A 22,658-nucleotide genomic window follows, 5' to 3' on the forward strand; every position below is an offset into this window, starting at 1 on the left:
GATGTCCATGGGACCTCCTTTCCCTACTTGCAGCTGTTGCCCTCTGCACTTCGGCTTCACACCTACATCAAAGATACAGAGCAGGCCCAGAGGCAAAGTGTTTCCCATATTTGCAGCGGGCACAGCCCACCATGACAGCACTGGTGCTGTGTGTGCACTGGACATAGTTGTATTGTAATTGGCAGTGCTTAATTAGAGGAGGTGGTTTCCGGTGCTCGACACCAGCACTTAATTGTCAAACGGTATTTATCAGCTGCCACGTGGGGACGCTGTGTGATTTAGAGATGAGCAGAACAACAGTTGTTTTAATAATTCAATATATACTAAAAGCAATTAATACCTGTCGCGCAAACCATTCTCATAGCTTTGGGGGCCTCGAACAGTCTGCATTGTCACACTTGTGGGAGTGTGATGGTTAGTAGTTGTGTAGGCACTATGATGGTAACGCTGACAGGGCAATGGGGGATGCAAGCTGCGGTGGACTCCTGACGAGGGCCCTGGCCCTTACATTTTTACAAATTAAGCACTGGTAATTGGATTTATATAGCTCTTCCTAACCCTGATCAGGCGTTGAAGCACTTTACAGTAAGTAGCATGCTACTCCGCACTCCAAAATTAGTTATTCATCCATAAGTTATCGATTACTGTTAGGATTAGTCTTGTGGTCCCACAACAATCATCACAGACATTTATCCCAGTTTCTTTGCAGGAGATTAAATCAATAAGTGTCAGGTGTGATCGTTAGGGAGGCTATGTGAGTTCTTACTACTTGTTGGCGCGATGAACAGAGAAACTAGAGAAGATTAGGGGTAGTTAGGTTGCAGGCATATGGTTTCAAAGATTGGGAAGTTGTGCCCTATGAAATGATGTGTCGGCAATGTGTAAAAATACAATAATGCAGATTAAGGTGGACAAGCGTGGACGTTAGAGTCGGCATTAGGTGCTGCACAAGCCCCTGTGGCCCCTTCTGTAATACCAAAGTCTCCCGGGGATGCAGAAAGCGCGCACATGCCCATTACGCTGCCAGTTTCACCCCAGAGCACTCTAGGTAATAGGGCCCCAGGTAAACCTGTGGCCGCTCTCAGTGGCGGACATCGCACTCCAGCGTGCCTTGGAGTGGGCGCTCCTGTTCCCAGGACCCTCAGCTCCCTGCCCCTTACCTCTGTGCTGGACTTTACCTCCTGCTGAGCTCCCTGTCTGGCTGTGGGTTCCGGTTGATCAGAGGATGCTGGGGGGATCCTGGTACCCTGCCAGAAGGGGGGGAGTGCCGCGTGCACTCTATATTAATAAATGATAGACTGCGCCTGCGATATTTATCTTTCCTTGGAGGAGACGCTGCGTGGCACTGAAGCCATTCATCTCCATAAGGCACGCGTGTCACAGCTAAACCAGCAGACACATCATCTCACCGCGTGCGCACACTCTCTCTCTCTGTCCCTGTCGGGCTTCTCTCTCCGTGTCCCTGTCTGGCTTCTCTTTCCCTGCCTGGCCTCTCTCTTCACCTGCCCCTGTCGGCATCTCTCTCCCTGCCTCTGTCTGGCCTCTCTCTCCCTTCTCTGGCTGCCTCTCTTCATGTCCCTCTCTGGCCTCTCTCTTCCCTCTCTGGCTGCCTCTCTTCATGTCCCTCTCTGGCCTCTCTCTTCCCTCTCTGGGTGATTCTCTCCCTGCCTCTGTCTGGCCTCACTTTCCCTGCCCCTGTCTGGCCTCTCTCTCTCCCTTCTCTGGCAGCCTCGCTCCATGTCTCTGTCTGGCCTTTCTCTATCTGCCCCTATCTGGCCTCTCTCTCTCCCCTCTCCGTCTGTCTGTCTCCCTGCCCCTGTGTGGCCTCTCTCTACGTGCCCATGCCTGGCCACTCTCTACCTGCCCCTGCCTGGGCTCTCTCTCTCCCCTCTCCGGCTGCCTCTCTCACTATCCCTGTCTGGCCTCTCTCTACCTGCACCTGTCTGGCCTCTCTCTCTCTGCCCCTATTTGGCCTCTCTTTCTCCCCTCTCCAGCTGTCTCTCTCCCTGCCCGATCTCTCTCTACCTGCCCCTGTCTGGCCTCTCTCTGCTTGCCCCTGTCTGGCCTCTGTCTGCTTGCCCCTGTCTGGCCTCTCTCTGGCCTCTCTCTCTTCCCTCTCTGGCTGTGTCTCTCTCCCTGCCCCTGTCTGGCCTCTCTCTCCCTGCCCCTGTCTGGCCTCTCCCTCCCTGCCCCTGTCTGGCCTCTCTCTCCCCGTCCCTGTCCGGCTTCTCTCTCCATCTCCCTATCTGGCCTCTCTCTCTCCCCTCTGTGGCTGCCTCTTTCCATGTCCCTGTCTGACCTCTCTCTCCCAGCCCCTGTTCGGCCTCTTTCTCTCTCTGACCCTTTCAGGCCTCTCTTCTCTGCCCCTGTCTGGCCTCTCTCTCCCTGCCCTTGTCTGGCCTCTCTCTCCCTGTCTTTGTCTGGCCTCTCTCTTCATGTCCCTGTTTGGCCTCTCTCTCCCTTCTCAGGTGCTTCTGCAGGTACTAAAACAAAGAAGGCTCTGCTAGGGTCCTGACAAGATGGGTGTGCATAAGTGTGGACATTGGTGTACACGTGCAAGCGCGTGTGTGTGCGGATGTTCGTGTGTGTGAACAGTATGCCTTTATGGCCAGCGTGCACGAGTGGGCATTTACTCCCTGCATGTGTGCAGGTGCTTGTGAGTGTGTATGCATACCAGTGTTTTTGTAAGATTGCATGCATGCCCATACTACCTGTGTGCACGTGCAGCATGCACCACTGGCGTAACGAACCTTGAGGTGGCCTCCCTGCAAGGCACCTGGGGGGGGCCCCTCAGGGCTCAATCAGGAGCCCTGCAGCCAGAGTGCTGTGCTGAGGGGGCCCCCTGGAGCTTGGGGCCCCCCTGCACCGTGGGGGCTGCGGGAGCCTGTGTTACACCCCTGGCATGCACATGCATCCATTTGCAGCTTGCACTTGCGTGCATGCGTCTGACTTTGTTTGGGTGTCTGTGTGAGGCATTGTTGTGCATGCATGCGTGTGTCTATGCCTGTATTTGAGCACATGTGTGTCTGTGTATTCGTGTGCTGCGTGCGTGTGCGTGCACATATAGGGTGAACATGTGTGCACGTACCTGTAGGGGTGTATGCGTGACTCTGACCTTGCACGTGGCTCCGCTTCCCTATTGGCTAGGCTCGCTGTGTAGAAATACCGTAAACCTAAGTAAATGCCAAAAGAGGCCGTATGGTCTAGTACTGCCTAATCCCCCTCCTCTCTTTAACCAACCACCCTCCCGGCCCCCAAATGGCTTGCCGCCCCTCTTTCCCCCAAGGCAACCTTTCAAAGACCACAGTTGTTTGGATTAGGGGTCGGAAACCACGTCCGTATTTTTATTACATAAAATATCAAAAACATTAAAATTAATATTATTTACATTATGTACACAATACGCAGAAAGTCCATTACATTGATAGGTACAGGATTTCAATTGGCTAACCTTAACACGCTTCTAATACATAGCCATTCCTATCGTAAAAATAATCGTTGGGGCCTCCGATTGAGGCCCTGTCCCGCTGTTGTGCAGCTGTCTGGGGAGCGGCAGAAAGAGAGACCGTTCTCGCCGCTCCCCAGCCTTTTAAAGCCCCTTGTCGGGCAAGCCGGTTCCGACCGGTTTACCTGACGTTGCTGAACGCACGAACCGGAAGCGCTACTAAGTGCTTCCAGTTCAAGCCTACCCCAGCCAATCACCAGAGGGCGAGGGGAGGTGGGGGGGCCGTGTCACTGTTGTGTGCGGCGCCCGCAGCCTCCCACCGGATGAGGGAGACCGGCGCGACCGCCATACTGGCGGTGTGCCCGAGTCTGTGCCCGCCTTCCAATACCCAGGGCCGCAGTGGCCATTGCGGGGGTCACTGGTGAATGATGGACAGCGGTTTCCTCTTTTTGAAATAATGGAACACTCAGTTTTCAGTTTGAGTGACTGAAGCAGCTCTTTATTGTTGTGATTTTCATATCGGAAGAGCAGCCCCTGAAGAAAGGCGACCGCTTTGGAATTACCGAAGATCTCCGCTTAAAATGGCAGAAAACACAAGTTTAGAAATAAGACAATATCTGTCAGACAGAGAAGAACTTTGTATCATTAGCACAAGCAAAGTACCCAAGGAGCTAGACCTAAAAGGATTTCCATTAAGCGTTCTCTTAACACGGAAGCACTTAGTAACCAGGTAAAACAGGAATAACCGCTAATAGGCGTCCATTTTACCTCTGAAACAAGTCACAACGCTACTTAAAATCCACTTTGCAGTAGCAAGCGCTATATGAAATGTCGCGACATCTTCGGAGGAAAATTCACCATCCTGTAATTACACCATCGTTTAGAGACTGTGTGCATTATCAGCAAGAAAGCACTTTACCAATAGCTAATATTCTCTACGTTTTAAAAAGGTTCCCCTAATGAATTCAGTAAATGTTTAAGGCTACCTATGAGTTGGCACAAGAGATTCATTGAGAGGGTCACTTTGTGTGATGTGGTCTGTCTGACTAAGAAACCATGACATCTGCTTTGAATCCCAGCTTCCTGACTTGAGCTCCTTGTGTGATCTTTAATCTACAATTTAAGTCCGTGTTTCCAAGTTTGAACAAGAGATTTGTGATGGCAGATTTTAGTATGTGCTATACATGAGATGCTGTCGGCTTTCTGTGACGTCAGGATGTCTATGTGCTTCACAATGACCCCACATGGCCCCCAAACTAGCATGTGTGGTGAGGGTCTGGTTATTACTGAATGGAAAGGTCGTTGTCGCCTGCCCCTCCCACTGGTTCCTACATGCATGTAAATGACCCCAGTTTATTATTAAACTAGGGCAAGACATGTCATCTGCAACTGTGTACCAATTGTGTGTGATGCACACCTGGGAGTGGATGGACAGCCCCGGCTCAAGTTAAGCTCAAACAAAATGGAGGTGAAGGTGGCTGTTGGTGGGGCTGACCTCTGGCTGGACTGGTATTGTCTAAGTGATTCATGAAGAGTAAGGTTTCTCTCTCCTCTGTCCATGACCCTCCAATCACAGCAGTAATCTCTGGTGCCCCTTTGTCCTGTGGAGGAGGAGAAAGGTTCCCTCTTTCCTCTGACACTGGAAGGCGCTTGTAGGGGCTGTCATTATAGGCATCCGCTTAGACAATGTCAACTCACTCTATTATGGTCTGACCACCTACCTCCTACACGCTTCCAGATCCAAGAAACCTACCATGTAATAGGTGCCCACCGGATCTGCTGCCCTCGCCTACCCCTCTCAGCCCTGTAGTGGCTTCCCACCCATGGGGGAACTGTAAAATCCATCAATCTACCCATGCTCGCTGCTTCATTCGGGAACTCGCCCATGCTTATTTCCTAGGCAGACCAGTGCTTAATTTGAGGCAGTGGTTTCCAATGCTCGGCACCGGCACTTTATTGCCAGAACCAGCACATATGACAGTCTGCCACATGGTGGCGCTGTCTGCCTAATTCAGGTATGAGCGCAACAACAGCTGTTTTTTAATTTAATTGACATTTACAATGACTAATACCCGCCTCCCAAGCCATTCTTATAGCTTCGGGGGCCTGGAGTAGTATGAATTGTCACAATTGTAAGAGTGTGATGGTTAGTTGTTGTGTTGGCACTATCGTTGGCAGCGCTGGCAGAGGCAACGGATGGTGCAAACTGTAGTGTCCTCCTGATGAGAGCTCTGGCACTCATTTTGTTTTTACAAATTAAGCACTGAGGCAGACAATTCACGTCATTGACTTATTGGCCATCCATGCATTCGAGAGAGGTGATGGAGGTGGGCACAGCTTCTCTGTGCAGACCCCTCTCTGCGTAACTCACTTCCCCCTCTCTGCACTCCCTGGATAGCTCTCAGGACCCCTCTCTCTCTGGAGCATTTTAATCCCTCTGTAGCTGTTTTTGTCTCCCTAGCACCAAAAAACTTTGCAAGTGCAACTCAGCGCAATAAAAATCCCTTTTATAACCTAGTATGCTGCATTAGACTGGTCACCGACACAACTTGTTAAATCAGAATAGGTCACGTGGTCCTATGAGTGGAGGAGAGAAAGGTACCCAGATAGCATCCAATGCCGGAAAAGAGGTATTCATGAAAAAAACTGGAACTATAATGCACATTTTAAGTTGTTAAAAAAATCAAAACTTTCACAAAACCAATAAAAGATTTAAAAAAAAAAAAGAAAAAAAAATGTTCAAAAAGTTTCAAAGTCCCACGGAAACGTTTGTTCACGCGAGAATGGCACTTCCAATGTTAGCCCACGTTACCGCTTACAACCAATATTGGCAGTTTGGTGAGAACAATTGCACCAGAGTGTAAATGTAGGAAAACTGGAATGTGTGCAAACGTCAGGTAGGCCAATATTTAGATTTTCATGAGAGTTTACTCAATAATAAAAACTGTGCACACCTCTAGATGAGATATTAAGGTCCTAATCAGGGTCTGCCCATAAATAGGTGCGCTAATCATTAGCAGTGCAATTACACAAAATGCTAATTAATCATTTAGCACTATTTCACCACAAGATGTGTCAAATTGACACGCAGATGCATTGCACAATAAAAAAGTGAAAAACCAGAAGTGGTGCAAGCTTCAACGGCTCGCATTCTGGCCGCTTGCATTACTCTTGAGTGTTCGATGTAAAATTTTGCCGCTAACATTATGTATTTGCACAACGTGGCGTAATGGCATAATTTTGCGTAACACGTGTAGCATGAACTTCCTTAAATTATATATTTTATGCTTGCGCAATGTAAATTTCACACGGTCCTAATATTTATCGAAACTGATATCGCCTGACTACTGGGGATCTGAATATATCGGGTGTGCTAAAAAGCACGTGTTGTTATTACTGCCCTGGGAGTTAATACTACTTTCAATAAATGTACCAAGTAGTGTAGTACCGCCCGCTGTAATGACTTGGTTACTCACCGGTAATCTTCATTACTCCGAGCCCTGGTCTTCCTTAATGCCGACCTGAGTTTCGCCCTCCCACCCCAGGCAGGGGGGTTGATTATTTCCGGTTTGGTGCATCAGAGTTCTTTCGTTTGCATGGTATATTACACAATGTGCATCATTAGTCCCTCTCTTTTGTGGTGGCTCTTGGGTAACGGGGGCCATCTTGGAGGAACTTTTTAGCTTCAGCTCGGGAACTGGTTCTGTCAGAGACGAGAGGCGTCTCAAGCAGAAGGGCTGCATCCAGGAAGATGGACGAGGAGGCAATGCAGCCTGTTTCCACCACTCCTAGCTGGAAAGCTCTAAATATTATGAGGTTTTACCTGGTGAAACATGTGCAGGTGAAAAAAATGAGGTATTACCACACAAATTGTAATCCTGATCCAAATGTCAATTCTAGTTTGTGCCTGAATTGGGATCACGAATTTTCATGGCACAAGGACTTGAGAGGAAGGAGAATGTGAGAAAAGTATGTTTTTATGAACCAAAATAAAGGAAATGAATGAATGAGAAAAGTAAACAGAAGTTCAAGGATCAACCTTAAGCGGCTTGGGTGCCATCAGCTCTTTTCCTCGAAGTGCCTTTCTGACCAGAACCTGCCCAGACGGAGACCTTGAAACAGCCTCAAAATGACCCGAAACATATAAACGACGATAGCATTTAAGCTCAATGGCGAATATGGCATAAAGCACAGGGCCAGATTTCACATCTGGCGACGTGATGTTTTCTTGGGGACTCAGTCCTGGCATTATTTATTTATACCCTGGCAAACTTAAAACATCATAAAGTGATTTTCCTCCTATAAGGGGGTTACAGCTGGAGGCCAAGAAGGTGGCTGGCGGGAGGCAAAGGCTCCTGTTCTGGAAATAACATTTGATGGGTTAACACAGCTTCTGGGCGTTGGAGCGAGAGAAGGGGGATCAAGGTGGTCTCTGGAGAAAAATTGTAGTGTTCGATGGATCGAATGAGTAGGTGGTCCAAGACCTTATCAATGGGCTTGGGAGTGCTACGCATTGTGGCCAAAATAGTTGCTAAGATCATCTTAGATGGTACTAAAAAGTGCCACTATTTGATAAAATGATTAACCTGACAGCCCCAGTTAAACCCCTCCTAGAAACGTTTCCCAGATCAGTGACATTTGAAAGCGAGTTTGGTTGCATATAAAATCCCATCAAAGAGGCCAATAATAGAATGGGAAGTGAGTACGCCACCTCACGAATCCATAGCAGGGTTAAGATCGATTGGCATGTGAGGGCCTTCACTGATATGACCTCTGTTGTTCTATTTATTTATGTGAAAGACGATTGCACTGTCAACACTTTGATTACTTTGTGTCTGTGTGTTTGACAGAAGCTTGCACTGCTGCCGTGTTTACTTTGAATTTCTAGTCCATAATGAATATCTAGTGGCTCAGTAGACATATGCGTCCATGCCAGGACTCATGATCACAGATACATACCTTAGCAGGTCCGCTCATCCTTTCATCCTTCCCAGGTTGATAAAACGAGTTCGGAGGGTAGTAATAAAGTGTGTGTGCGTGTGTGGTTTCAGTGACTTGAATTTACTGTGCTTTTGAGGGAAGTGCGCACTGTTCGGAGTGGACATATTCATTGAATTGGAAGGATGCTTGTGTGTATCGGATGGATGCTTGTGTGTATCGGAAGGATGCTTGTGTGTATCGGAAGGATGCTTGTGTGTATCGGAAGGGTGCTTGTCATCCTGTCGTCTCCAGAGCATCTGTTTACTGGGTGTGATGGGAACTTGCATTTCCGCTGCCCGTTCTAGATGGACAAGAAAGGGAGTACCACATTATTTGGCAGGGTTAACTAAATTATGTGGCAAGAAAATACCAATTTTGCGAAATTATGCAGCACGTTTTGTGGTAGTCTTGTTTCATTATTTTGTGACTTGACACACGTTAATATCGTCTGGCAAAAGGTTTCACTTAGTATCAGTTTAACTCCTAAATACAACAATACGCAAATAAAGGATTACCAGTTAACATGTGCAATGAACCTGACACAGAACGGCAATACATGTGGAAGAGGTGTTGGTAACGTTTGATCCATTTTAACTAAAAATATTTGTTGGGTTTCAATCTGCAAATGATGAAACAGATGATGGATTATGCAGTAAATGCAGTAAACCAAAACTATGCGGAGAATGCCACATAATTCTGCATATTTCTTAATATTGCTTCCAACAACCTTCCACAGACAATTTTAAGTAACTAATCCACACATGTGGCAAAAACAAATTCCTGGATTACAAAAAAACCATACGTTGTCCATTCCTTGCCACCCTCATCTCTCCCCCTTCCTTCTCCCCTTGAACAGTTGCAATGGAAGCGTCTCCTGGACCGAATATTCAACGAAAACTTCTCAGAGGACGAGGAGGTGGTGGTGCTGGCGACAGAGTACATGCAGAAGGTGTCCGAGCTCATCAGGACCACCCAGACCAGGTGAGGGCGCCTAGGAGGGTGTGCAGGGGGCCCGGAGATGCATAGGTGAAGGTCTCCCAGGGGTACCACTTTGTACATAAAGATGTTTCTAGTTACCAATCTCAAGGTGGTGGCTCACAGTTAAAGCTTCCAGTTTTCAATTTTTACAGATAATTCCAGACAGAAAACAATCTATGTTCTTGTCTGTGTTTATTTTTAAATACTGAAAAATACAAAAATTAGGTTTTCTTCTGCATAATTCACACTAGTGTTAATCGTACATGCTGGGCCAATAGCTGCGCAGACTGACAAGCACGGATGTTAAAAACCGGAAAAGGCTGGCTTAATGAAGCTATAATAACTGCAGAACCACAGCTGTTTAACCTGTTCTACAATTCAAATGATTTCAAATGACTGTATTGTACTGTAAATGGCTAAAGCTTCATTCGTCGTTCAAATGTGAGTGAATATTTGTTGGTTAAATAAACACAGAAATATACCCATTGCTGCTTAATTTCTTTACACAAAGCACAAAATAAACAGGGATAAACATAGAAAAAAATGATTAAAAATAAACATGGCTAAATACAGACAGAAATATAAAAAAAATGAATGCCATAAAACTGGAAGCAATATTCACAATTTGCATGACTGATGGGAAGAGACCACTGCACTCATAGGGGTCACTAAAGCATCTCTGAGGAAGTGTGTCAAAGAGGGACAGCTAGCCAGGGGTCTCCAGGTTACAAAGCCAGGTTATGCCTGAGAACAATCCACATACAATGTGGCAGGTGTGGCAATTTCATCACAAATTCAAAGAGATGTCACAAAAGGAGAGGAGAAAATAACCGAGTGCTTAATTTGTAGAAGAATATGTGTTCAGGTCCAGTGTTTTTTCCAGAAGCCTTTGGCTGGTATTATTGAAATATGAGGTACCGATACCAAGGCTGCGTAGTCTTGATTCCACCTCATGCCTCTTTACTCCACCACAAGATGCCCCCTGCCTCTTCATCTCACTCTTACAGGTTCCTTTGTAGGTCTCGCCTACGCAGCGCGCATGCGCTGAATAGGAGAGAGACCTAATGCCATAGGCACAGCTTTGGGAGCAAAAACGTGCACGCTTTGCATTGCTTGCAATGGCAACGCGTGCATGTCTGGCTATTTCCTTGCGGGAGCACGCGGCGCTATATGGTCGCACGCTCCCGCAAGGGACTCTCGCAGGCCCCCTCCTTTGCACGATTATAGCAAAGGTAAACAAGCATTGACATAGCCAATAGGTCTCGCTTTTGGGACCTTATAAGTATGTTTACTTTTGCTATAATCGCGGCACGTAAAGCGCAGGTGCCGCGATTATAGCAAAAGTAAAGAAATAGAAAAAAAATCTATTTCTTTACTTTTGCTATAATCACGGCACCCGCGCTTTACGTGCCGCGATTATAGCAAAAGTAAATATACTTATAAGGTCCCAAAAGCAAGACCTATTGGCTATGCCAATGCTTGTTGTTATTGCTTTCGATTTTTGTCACAGTTTTTCCGTCTTTCTCTTCCTTCTTCTTTCTCCCTGTGATGTTTCCTTTCTCTTGCTCCGGATCACTGTCTGTAGGGAAAAATTAGCGCCCGTCCCCAAACATTAGTGCAGGCGGGCGCCACCTGCAACCACAGGCCTAAATTAAACACTGAAATAACAAATAACACAGGACACCTAGAAGCAGATATGGGCTTGGTCAGATATCATGCTCTGACCATTCATGCTTGTTATATGGCACAAGCGCAATCGCTGCTTTATGTCTAGCTGGTAGTTAGGGTTGGAGTACTGGGCACAACTGGGCCCAGCTGGGCCATATGCCCTGTGCCTACTGGGCACATTTGATGGGCTTGTGGGTACAGGGCACGACTAGAGGGCAAAGAAGAGGCATGGAGATGTGGTTACTGGGCACAGGTAGCTGGGTAGTGGGCTGAGGGCAAAGGGCACAGAGAGGTGCTGGGATTTTGGACGCGATTCGCCCTATGACCGCCCAGCAAAGTTCATAGGTTTAGCCCGACATGCACTTGGGGCAGGGTGTTGAGCGTAGGACATGGCACTGTGTCAATGACCCAAATATTGGACTTTATATAGCATAATTCCCTTATTTGGTGTTGTCCAGCTAGGATATTACAACCCCTTCCAATACAAACATTGTTTTGATTTGAAATAAAGACGCACTCTTAAGCCAATATGGTACTGACTTTAAGGCAGGAATCTCACCCCATGAACTGAGCACCCTGTTGGCTGTGGTGTAATTTGCTGATGATTTACATGCATGTAATGTATACCAGGAGTGAAGTTGAGTGTGTCCCGTACAATCAGGTGAGTGCTTAATTTGAGCCGGTGTTTTCCGGTGCACTTAATAGTCACACACTGGCACTTATGACAGTTTGCCACATGGTGGCACTGTGTGCCTAATTTAGAGATGAGCACAACAAAAGTTCTTTATTATTTAAATCTACATTAAAAATGCCTTTCAGTGGCTGGAATAGTCTGAATTGTCACATTTGTAGGAGTGCGATGGTCAGCAGTTGTGTTGGTACTGTCATTGGCATCGCTGGCAGGGGAAGAGGGTGGTGCGAGCTGCAGCAGCCTCCTGGCAGGGCTCTGGCACTTATTTTCTTTTTACAAATTAAGCACTGGGTTCAGTCTATTGTGAAGCTTTTTGTAGGTCGCAGGAAAAGTTACTATGTTTAGGGCAAGGCATGTCCTGATGTCACCGTGGATTCATTGACCCGTTCTCCGCCCAGCGATGGGAGTCCACGTGAGCTGGGCTCGAAGGCTCATTGAGGGATAATAGTGCAGGACGTTTGGAGGATGCAGGAGTAATGTCACTGCAACGCCAGAGGGCTCTTTGTGAAATAAGGTAGGAAGGAATAAGACCAGCTCGGGCCCAGTGGATGGTGCCTTTAGAGGACCATACTAGCATCTGAGGCCCAGCTTGGAAAGTTGTATTATTTGGAATGGATGTGTTACAATGATTTGTTCTTCAAGATAGGAGAAGGTTTAAGTGCTGCAAAGACAGACTTAGAAGTAATGTGAGCTGGGGCAGGAGAAGTTTCTTAAGTGTGTTGATTCTACTGTCAATTGTTTTTCTGGTAATGGATGCATGGAGCGGTGGGCCTTAACTGCAAGCAGGCTGAGCGTATGCACTGGAGACCGGAAGAGGCGAGGGGGACTGGTAGAGCCGGATAGTAGGTAAAGACCAGTAGGTTTGTAGTGAAATGAGCACCGGTAGGTCCTGAGATGAAACATCAGGACCAGGGGTCTGGGAAATAGAAGTCTGGTGGATAAGTCCAGGAGGTGGAGAATTCCAGTATAGGAAGAGGAGTCAAAGGAACACAGTAGGGCTTCAGAGGGCTGGTAAGTCCAGCATGGGAAGAAGGGAAGGGGAAATACAGGAAGTCTTAGAAGGACCATTTTTTTGTAGATGGCGAGATAGTAATGTAAAGAACTGGAAAGCTTCGGAGGACCGGTAGGGCAATGATAGGGAGCTAGAACAGAAAATCTTTGAAGAACCGGTAGGTAGATGATATGGAGAGAACAGGAAATCTTCAGAGGACCAGTAGATCAATGAAAGGGATATAGAACGGGATATCTTTGGAGGACTGGTAGGTAGATGATACGGAGTTAGAACACGATATCTTTGGAGGACCGGTCGGTAGATGATATGGCGAGAGAACAGGAACTCTTCAGAGGACCAGTAGGTCAATGAAAGGGATCTATAGAACGGGATATCTTTGGAGGACTGCTAGGTAGATGATAGGGATATAGAACAGGATATCTTTTGAGGACCAGTAGGTCAATGATAGGGAGATAGAACGGGATATCTTTGGAGGACAGGTAGGTAGATAATAGGGATATAGAACAGGAAATCTTCAGAGGACCAGTAGGTCAATGACTGAGATATAGAACGCAGTATCTTTGAAGGACTGGTAGGTAGATGATACGGATATAGAACGGGATGTCTTTGGAGGACCGAGAGGTAGATGATAGGGATATAGAACAGGAAATCTTCAGAGGACCAGTAGATCAATGATAGAGAGATAGACGGGATATCTTTGGAGGACCGGTAGGTAGATGAATGGGATATAGAACGGGATGTCTTTGGAGGACCGGTAAGTAGATGATAGGGATATAGAACAGTAAATCTTCTGAGGATCAGTAGATCAATGATAGAGAGATAGACGGGATATCTTTGGAGGACCGGTAGGTAGATGATGGGGATATAGAATGGGATATCTTTGGAGGACCGATAGGTAGTTGATGGGGATATAGAATGGGATATCTTTGGAGGTCCGGTAGGTAGATGATAGGGATATAGAATGGGATATCTTTGGAGGTCCGGTAGGTAGATGATAGGCAGGTAGAACGGGATATCTTTGGAGGACCGGTAGGTAGATGATAGGAATATAGAACGGGATATCTTTGGAGGACCGGTAGGTAGATGATAGGAATATAGAACGGGATATCTTTGGAGGTCAGGTAGGTAGATGATAGGGATATAGAACGGGATATCTTTGGAGGACCGGTAGGTAGATGATAGGAATGTAGAACGGGATATCTTTGGAGGTCCGGTAGGTAGATGATAGGGATACAGAACAGGAAAGAACAGAAAAGCTTTAAAGTACCTGTAGGTGGAGTATATGGATATAGATCAGGAAGGAACAGGACCGCTTTAGAGGACCGGTAGGACGATGCCATGAAGAGAGCACAGGAAAGCTTCGAAGGACCGGTAGGTCCCAGGTAGCAAGATGAGAAGAGGAGGAGCAGGTAGGCTTGAGGAGGCTGCAAGATGTTTGTTACTGAGATGGGAAGGGAAGGAACAGAAACGCGAAGGATGATTAATGGGACATGGAAGGGAGACAGGACGGTGAGGAAAGGAAGGCTGGTACATCGATGCTTGGAGACAGGACTGGAAAGAGCAGAAAAGCTTCAAAGGACCGGTGATAGGGAGAGAGGACAAGGAGGTGCAGGAATTCCTAGAAGGGCAGATAAGTCCAGGATAGGGGTGGAGGGTAAAAGAAGATATTCACAGGTAAACCAATGGGAATCCCATGTGGGTGGTCAATCTAGGGGAGGAGGCGGATGTATTTCTGTAATGCAGTAAAGCCAGGGGACCAGCATTATTTTTGTAAAAGTAGATGTGTCATTTCATTTAAAGCAGCCATTCACACTGTAAAGTCCCTGCTGTTGAAATATGCTTTGACATGCAGGGCACTAATCCCGGCAGGGCCGAGTCAACCTTCATCCTTCTAAGATCCATTAAGTGAGTCCCATATTTGGCAATAGTGGCCTCTCTTATTACGACAATTAGAAATAGCAGAAGTGGGGTATGAAGCACAACATATCAAGTCAATTAATATTATTTTCATGATAGTTTAATGCACTGGTTTTCCCAACGGGATCTGGTCGCCCCCTTCCCGTGTGCCCACAGCTGGCACCATGCTGGGTTGAGAAGGGAGGGGCTGAGGTCAATGAAATGGAAGACCCCAGCTTCCAGTCACTGCAGCCATAGACTGAACTCCTGAGACCCGAGGCAGGCCCTCATAGCTCAACCAATGCAGATGGGTAAATTATCATAGGGAATTCATATACAAGATGGCACGTGGTGTCAGAGTACATGACCCCGGGTCAAGTGGCCTTGATCTGAGGGATCGATTTAAAAGAGGTCGCTCTCTGGGACTTTCCTACAGATCGATCCTTCTATTGATCCGAAAGCGGCCTGATCTCATTGCAGACTGGGGGAGTTCTCACCAGGTCGCTGCCTCTTAATGGCCGGTCGGGCTGGGTACAGTGTAGTCAGCTCAGTTTCCCCAGTATTCCATCAACGCTACCCTTCTTGTCACTCACCTCTCTTTCCTTGCAATCTCTCCTCCGCTCTCTTTCCTTGCACAGCTCTCCTCAGCTTTCTTTCCTTGCGCAGCTCATCCCAAACGTCTTTCCTTGCACAGCTCATCCCAAACGCCTTTTCTTGCACAGCTCCTCTCAGTCCTTCCCTTGCACGGCTCTTCTAAGCCCCTTTCCTTCCGCGGGTCGTCTTTTTCCTGTACAGCTCCTCTCTTACTTTACACATGTTCTCTACTGCACAGCTCCTGTTTCCTTACACATCTCTCTTGAGCAGCTCCTCTCATCATATTGTTCTTGCACAGCTCCCCTATTTCTTTCTACAAATCTCATGCACAGCCTATCTATCTTTGTACATCTCCTCTCTTGCACTGCAGCCCTGTTTCTTTATACATCTTCTCTCTTGCACAGTCTAGCTTTCCTTATACAGCTCCTCTCTTGCACAGCCTATCTTTCCTTATAGATCTCCTCTCTTGCACCTCTGCCCTGTTTCTTTATACAGCTCCTCTCTTGCACAGCCATCTTTCCTTATACATCTCCTCTCTTGCACAGCCTATCTTTCCTTATACAGCTCCTCTCTTGCACAGCCTATCTTTCCTTATACAGCTCCTCTCTTGCACAGAACCTATTTTTCCTTATACATCTCCTCTCTTGCACAGCCTATCTTTCCTTGTACATCTCCTCTCTTGCACAGCCTATCTTTCATTATACATCTCTTCTCTTGCACAGCCTATCTTTCCTTATACAGCTCCTCTCTTGCACAGCCTATTTTTCATTATACATCTTCTCTCTTGCACAGCCTATCTTTCATTATACAGATCTCTTGCACAGCCTATCTTTCCTTATAAGGCTCCTCTCTTGCACAGCCTATCTTTCCTTATACAGCTCCTCTCTTGCACAGCCTATCTTTCCTTATACATCTCCTCTCTTGCACAGCCTATCTTTCATTATACATCTCCTCTCTTGCACAGCCTATCTTTCCTTATACAGCTCCTCTCTTGCACAGCCTATCTTTCCTTATACAGCTCCTCTCTTGCACAGCCTATCTTTCCTTATACATCTCCTCTCTTGCACAGCCTATCTTTCATTATACATCTCCTCTCTTGCACAGCCTATCTTTCCTTATACAGCTCCTCTCTTGCACAGCCTATCTTTCCTTATACATCTCCTCTCTTGCACAGCCTATCTTTCATTATACATCTCCTCTCTTGCACAGCTTATCTTTCCTTATACAGCTCCTCTCTTGCACAGCCTATCTTTCCTTATACAGCTGCTCTCTTGCACAGCCTATCTTTCCTTATACAGCTCCTCTCTTGCGCAGCCTATCTTTCCTTATACAGCTTCTCTCTTGCACAGTCTATCTTTCATTATACATCTCCTCTCTTGCACAGCTCGTCTCGGCCCCTTTTCCTTGCACAGCTCCTCTCAGCCCCTTTTCCTTGCACAGCTCCTTGCCCGCAGCAGAGGGTTTCTCGACGCGTGCAGCTCAGGCTGCCCATCGCATGCAGGGGAGACCACATTAGCTAATGGCATTGATCTGAGGCCACGTGCACTGAATGCCAATGTGACCATCCGCGTCTGGTTTCAGGGGAGGCCAAGGCTGCGCTCTGTCCCCAGAGTCCTGTTGGCTTCCTCTCTCGCCCTCCTCTCCCTTCTCTCTCAATGCCCGCACGCCCTGCCTCCTTCCCGCGTCACCCTCGCTCTCATCTGGTCTTTTTGCTGTTTCTATTCTGACGCTCGCACTTTTTTACGTTCTCCTTTTTTCGCCCATCTCCTGTTTGTCATTCTCTTCCTCTGTGTCACCCATCCTCCGGTCATCTCTCATTTTTATTTTTTCAGCCTCTGTCCAGCTCACTCATCTTCTCTTCTTCCCAGTCATTCTCTCTCACACTGTCACTCAGTCTTATTCGGTCCCATCTTTCTGTCTAGCCCTCCGTGTCGCCTGCTTCCTTAGCCTGTCTTCTCTTTTCTTTCTTTCTTTCTTTTTTCTTTCTTTCTCCTCTGCTTCTCCATCTATTCTAACTCTTTATTCTTCCCTCTTTCTCTCTCTCTCCGTTCACGCCATTACCCTCATTCTCCCATCCTTCCTTCTCTCGTGGCTGCTCTCTCTTCCTCCCACTCCTCAGTCCGTCTTCACTTCATCATCTCTCCATCCCTCCATTTTCAACTATGCCCCATGCTCTCTCTGTTCCTAATTCTCTTTATTGCCCTCTCTCTCCTACTCCAGTTCTCTCTCTCTCTCTCTCTCTCCCCTTTCCATCCATCTATAGTTCTCTACTTCCCTCTGTCTCTCTCTCTCCCCCCCTTTCCATCCATTTATAGGTCTCTACTTCTCTCTCTCTCACCTTTCCATCCATCTATAGGTCTCTACTTCAATTTCTCTCTCTCTCTTTCGCTCCCCTTTCATCCATCTATAGGTCTCTACTTCTCTCTGTTTGTCTCTCTCTCTCTCTCTCTCTCTCTCTCCACTTTCCATCCATCTATAGGTCTCTACTCTTCTCTCTCTCTCCCTCTCTCTCTCACCCTCGCTCTCCCTCCCTCCCTCCCTCCCCTTTCCATCCATCTCTAGGTCTCTACTTCTCTCTGTCTCTCTCTCTCTCCCCTTTCCATCCATCTATAGGTCTCTACTCTTCTCTCTCTCTCCCTCTCTCTCTCACCCTCGCTCTCCCTCCCTCCCTCCCTCCCCTTTCCATCCATCTCTAGGTCTCTACTTCTCTCTGTTTGTCTCTCTGAGTCTGGGTCTCTTTCTAGGGTGTTTCCCTTTATATCATGAAATAAAGAAAAATATACATTGACTACATGGACTGCCAATAGGGGTAAGCCGATGTGGAGGTAAGAATTGTAAATCTGTGCTTCCCATGATGATGTAGTGGTAGGTGATGTACGTGAGATATCTCTGGAGTCTGATATTTACTCCTAGAGATACAGCCCCAACACTCTATTTCTAGGACCAGGCGCTCACATCTGTTTTTGCAGCTGTCCCTCTGTGCAAGGATCACTTTTAGAGCTGATTTAATGGCCCCTGATCCCAGAAGCGCCCCCCTTAAGACCTCACCATCACTTACCCCAATAGAACCATAAACTGCTGTTTGGAGAAGGGGAGCCCAAAAGCAGGGCCAGACTGGCCGTAGCGGGCACCGGGCATTTCCAAGGTGGGCCGGAGGGGTGGGTGCCGGTTTGTGCCCGTGGGGGCCGGTTTTTCAGCTGTGCTGCAATAACAGCTCCCTGTAACGAACCCGGGAGCAGGGCTTCTTGCTAGCATCACCCCACCCCCTCACAGGGCTGGTTGGGCAGCAATGTGCCAGAGCTGGTTGCTGTTCCCAGTCCGGCCCTGCCCTAAAGGTGTCCCACCACCGTTCACATTGAGGTATCCTCCCTCGATTCCCCTTGAGGACCGCTGTCTGGTTTTGTTTGGTAGTATGTTTTAGGGTACCAAGATGGCGCCCTACTGACTGGCGGAAATAGTGTTCTTCAAAGCCATATACCATGGACTCTAATTTCCCATCCCTTCGAGGGTGGGCTGGAAAACCTGTGAACGAATGTCCTCTGAAAAAGGTGGTGTGACTGGGTGGATCTGAACACTGTTGATGTGGTTCCCCACTTCCTGTCCCAGCAGCCCCTCCGATCCCTTCTTCCTCAATGTCTAGAAGAAGGGTGGGTTCTATAAAGAAGACACCAAACTTGAAGCCTCGCCAGCTCTCCACAACAAGTGCTGGAAGAAGGCAGAAAAACTTTCCCTTGAAGGAACTTCATGTATTGGGTTGTTGTGTTCAAGTCTGGCCTGGAGACAGAATCCTCATTGTGCTCAAATTCAGGTCAGTTCCAGATTGTCGCCTGGGTGCCCTCTCGGGCGATAAGCAGCGCTATATAAATCGACTGATTGGTTGATTTTCACTCTAGGAGGAAAGTCTTCTAATTGACGGGCAACTGGTTGATCACCAGCCTTTGACCATTTGTAGATGGTTGGAGCTGGATCCCGCCCACTCTCCTAGAAACCAAATGTATGCAAGCCACTTCAAGCCAGTGCCTTGAAGCCTTCTTGTCTTGAACAAGGACCCATTTGGACTTCTGCCGGCACTTCCTGGATGCCATCCTTGCCTCCCATCCCCAGCTTGGGATTAGGATGGAAGAGGCCTCCAAAGGACCCCTGGCAATAATTCTGCTCCTCCTGTGAGTGCTCCAACAAGCGGAAGATGATCCCTACGAGACACCCAGGACCAACACCTAAAGTGTAGGTGAGCAATCCCCACAGCAATGACGGCGCTTCACGAGCATGCTCCTGTCCGACAACAGGACGAGGACCTTCCTGAGGCCCCACCCTCATCTCCGATCTTCCCGACACCTGTCCAAGAGCAGGTGCAGCTCCCTTGGAACGGGCTTGGGGGTTCCTAGTAGACTCGGGCGCAATTCCAATTACGCCAGAGTACTCATTACTCTTTGATGCAGAATTACAATTAATAACGCAATTACTCCTGCGTCTGTAATTAAGAGTAATTTGGGAGGAAAATCCAACCGCAAGAACACATTTAGCGGGTGCGAGTGGCTGTCCACGCTCGGTATTCATGTTCTGCAGCATTTGGCGCTATTTCTTAGCGCAAAATGCAGTCGCACGACCATTTTGGAAGCAAGGGGTATTTTTGCGCTAAGAAATGGCGCTAAACACAGAATTACTCTTCTCACGTAAAAATACATAATCTAGCAGATTCTTAGGTAATTCCATGTTTTTACGCTACACTGAATTACGCAAGTTGCACCCACCAGTAGTTCCTATATCCGCTCTGCTGGCAGGGCAAGGGTAGTGCAGCTTCTGAGTCCCACCCATAGATCTAGAGTGTGAGTTTCCTGCGATGATAACCCACGCACATCTGGATTACAGCCTCCATCCAACAGTTGTGGAGCGCCCTAAATCTCATTACCATCTGGAAGGGCTCCGGAGGATCAAACCGTTTTTGGAAGCATAACGTTTTCACATAGAGTTCCAGAGATCCTGTCCTTACAAGATTCAGGGTGCCCCCTTACCCAAAGGCCAGTCCTTCCAGAATGCCAGTAGCCCTGGAATGTTCTAACCATGACCAGTAGTTGAAAGGATATAATTGTCTTGCTTAACCTCTGTGCACTTAGAACCTAAAGGGAGACCGTAATCTATCAAGCTAGATCCAGTGGATCATGAATTCAGGTTCCCGTCACCTGAAGTGACCGCTGTCTTAGACGGAAAAATGCAAGGTGATCCGACCTCTCCAGGAGACCATCATGTGTGACCACATGAGTCAGGAGCGGGAATAAATCCAGCATCATTTGTGCTTGCCATCGACCTTTGCCATGCTGGAGAAAAAATGCATAGAAAAGATGCATTAAGGCATAAAACGCACAACGGTTGTGCAGTGCTTAATTTGTGCCGGTGGTTTCCGGTGCTCAGCACCAGCACTTAAACATCAACAGCAGTGCTATAGTTTCATGAGCACCAGTTAAGGACACACTCATTTTTGGTAGGCACGGGGAGATTAAGTGATTTGCCCGGAATCACAGGATGTTAAGCCAATGTCCAGACCCGAACCTGGTTTCCCAGCTTTGAAGTCAGTAGCTCTGGCCATTAGGCCACATCCCCTCCCCACTTCCTGGCTAGTAGTTGGCTCTGTTTAGGCAGCGTCACAGGAGAAACGGGCTGGTGCAAGCTGCCTCCTGATGAGAGCCCCGGCACTTATTTTCTTACATATTAACCACTGTGGTTGTGCCAGGAGAAGCTGCCAAGAAGGGTCTAGAGGCCCGACCTTCAGTCTCAGACCAAGGACAACATCTTGGGTGTCCTGGAACACTGGAGGTCTCACCATGAAACAGCTGGGGGTACCTAGAACATCTGGATATGTGATTAAAAAGGCTTTTGATCGTTTTCACATGTTTGTCTCCCACAAGTTGTCTTTCTTTTCTCTTTCCTTTCAGCCCCCACTCTTTCTTGTTCTGTCTCCATCACCCTTCCCTTGTTTCATATTGTCTGTCTCTTCTGTCATTTTCTCCCAATCTCACGTCTTCTCTCCTGTGTTGCCTGAGATCTTTGCGCCCTTCAATCACGCCCTCCCTTCACCCTTTATTTGCTTTCTTGTTTTACCATCCATCCACCCACATTTGCCTCTCTTTCTGTCACTGTTCATTCACTACCTCGTTTACCTCTCATGCACTCTTTCAGACTTCCTCTCCCCCTCCCTCCTGCTGTTTGCTCATGGTCTATCTCGTTCCCATCTTGATCGCTAACATTTTTCTTTCTGCCTCTGTCTCTCTCTCGCTTCCTCTTGAACGTTTCTCCCTCCTTCTCTTCTCCCACCCTCTCTCATTACTCCCTCTTTTTTTACGCTCCTTTTCTCCATATATCTTGTGCACTCCCCTAGCTCTCTCCCTCTCTGGCTCTCCCTCTCTGGCTCTCCCTCTCTGGCTCTCCCTCCCATCCCCCCACCCTCTCTATCTCCTGTACCTCAGCTCCTCGAGTTGAAGTGTTCCCAGCGGAGTGCTTGTATAGCCACTTTGGTGGAATGCTTTCAAGGCGCTCGGGGACGTGTTTGATGGTAAAAGCTGCCTATGAGAGGACACGACGTGCGCGAGGCGCGCGCAACGATAGAGCAGAGACAGACCGGAAATGACAGGTGCCAAGAGCAGAGACCTCAAGGGCGCACCTGCCGCCTGTCCTCAAAGGTTTTTTCCCAAAAAAAGTCGAAGTTTTTTTATTATGATTTGGAACTGAAATAAGTCCACATAAAAAGACACAAACGTCTACAAAACCAAATCACGCAATTAATAATATACAAAATTAAATACATGCCGAAAACGCTCAGTATGCAAATCTCATAAATGATTATATACAAAGTAAACCACACGAGAAGCTACCAACATACAAACAACACACCCACAAACTTAAAAAGGCCTTGGAAGAATAAAGTGCATATGTGCATTTGGATTGTGGTAAAATAGCGAACCTGACCAATCTCACACATATGTATATGCAAAGTACAGCACATAGCAGAAAAAAAATCAATGTACAAACACACTCCACGTATATAATGGACCTTAAACAAATATTGTGCAAATGCAATATTGAACTGTGGAGAAATAAGGAACCTACCCAACGTAAAGAATGTAGCCGGGACCCCAGCGCAACCAGTACATTCCTTCTGTATAGATCCGTGCACTCCGCTTTAGGCAATGTGAATGCAGTAATCTACTTACACTATGCAAATCTTAATACCCTGGAGGGCCATATTCAGCAAGAGCACTACAATAAAAATAGAATCCTATATATTTAAATTAAAAAAAAAAAATACAAACTTTTGAACAAACCATTTCCGAGGGTGGGGCCAAAAGACTGTTCCGGGCCTCTACTGCCGAGGAAACACTGGTCTTAGCAATCATCATTGT

The 22,658-nt window shown here is 47.4% G+C and overlaps 1 protein-coding gene across 2 annotated transcripts in view; it reads left to right on the top strand.

The window, feature by feature from the left end:
- ECEL1 (endothelin converting enzyme like 1) overlaps positions 1–22,658 on the top strand; it is a 565,411-nt gene that overhangs the window by 428,749 nt on the left and 114,004 nt on the right. For both annotated transcript variants that reach the window (XM_085635691.1, XM_085635690.1), the window contains exon 7: positions 9,282–9,406. In XM_085635691.1, coding sequence (XP_085491817.1) covers positions 9,282–9,406 — 125 coding nt within the window. The remainder of the gene's footprint in view (positions 1–9,281; positions 9,407–22,658) is intronic.

Source organism: Triturus cristatus, chromosome 11 (assembly GCF_964204655.1).
Source record: "Triturus cristatus chromosome 11, aTriCri1.1, whole genome shotgun sequence".
Lineage (NCBI taxonomy): Eukaryota > Metazoa > Chordata > Amphibia > Caudata > Salamandridae > Triturus > Triturus cristatus.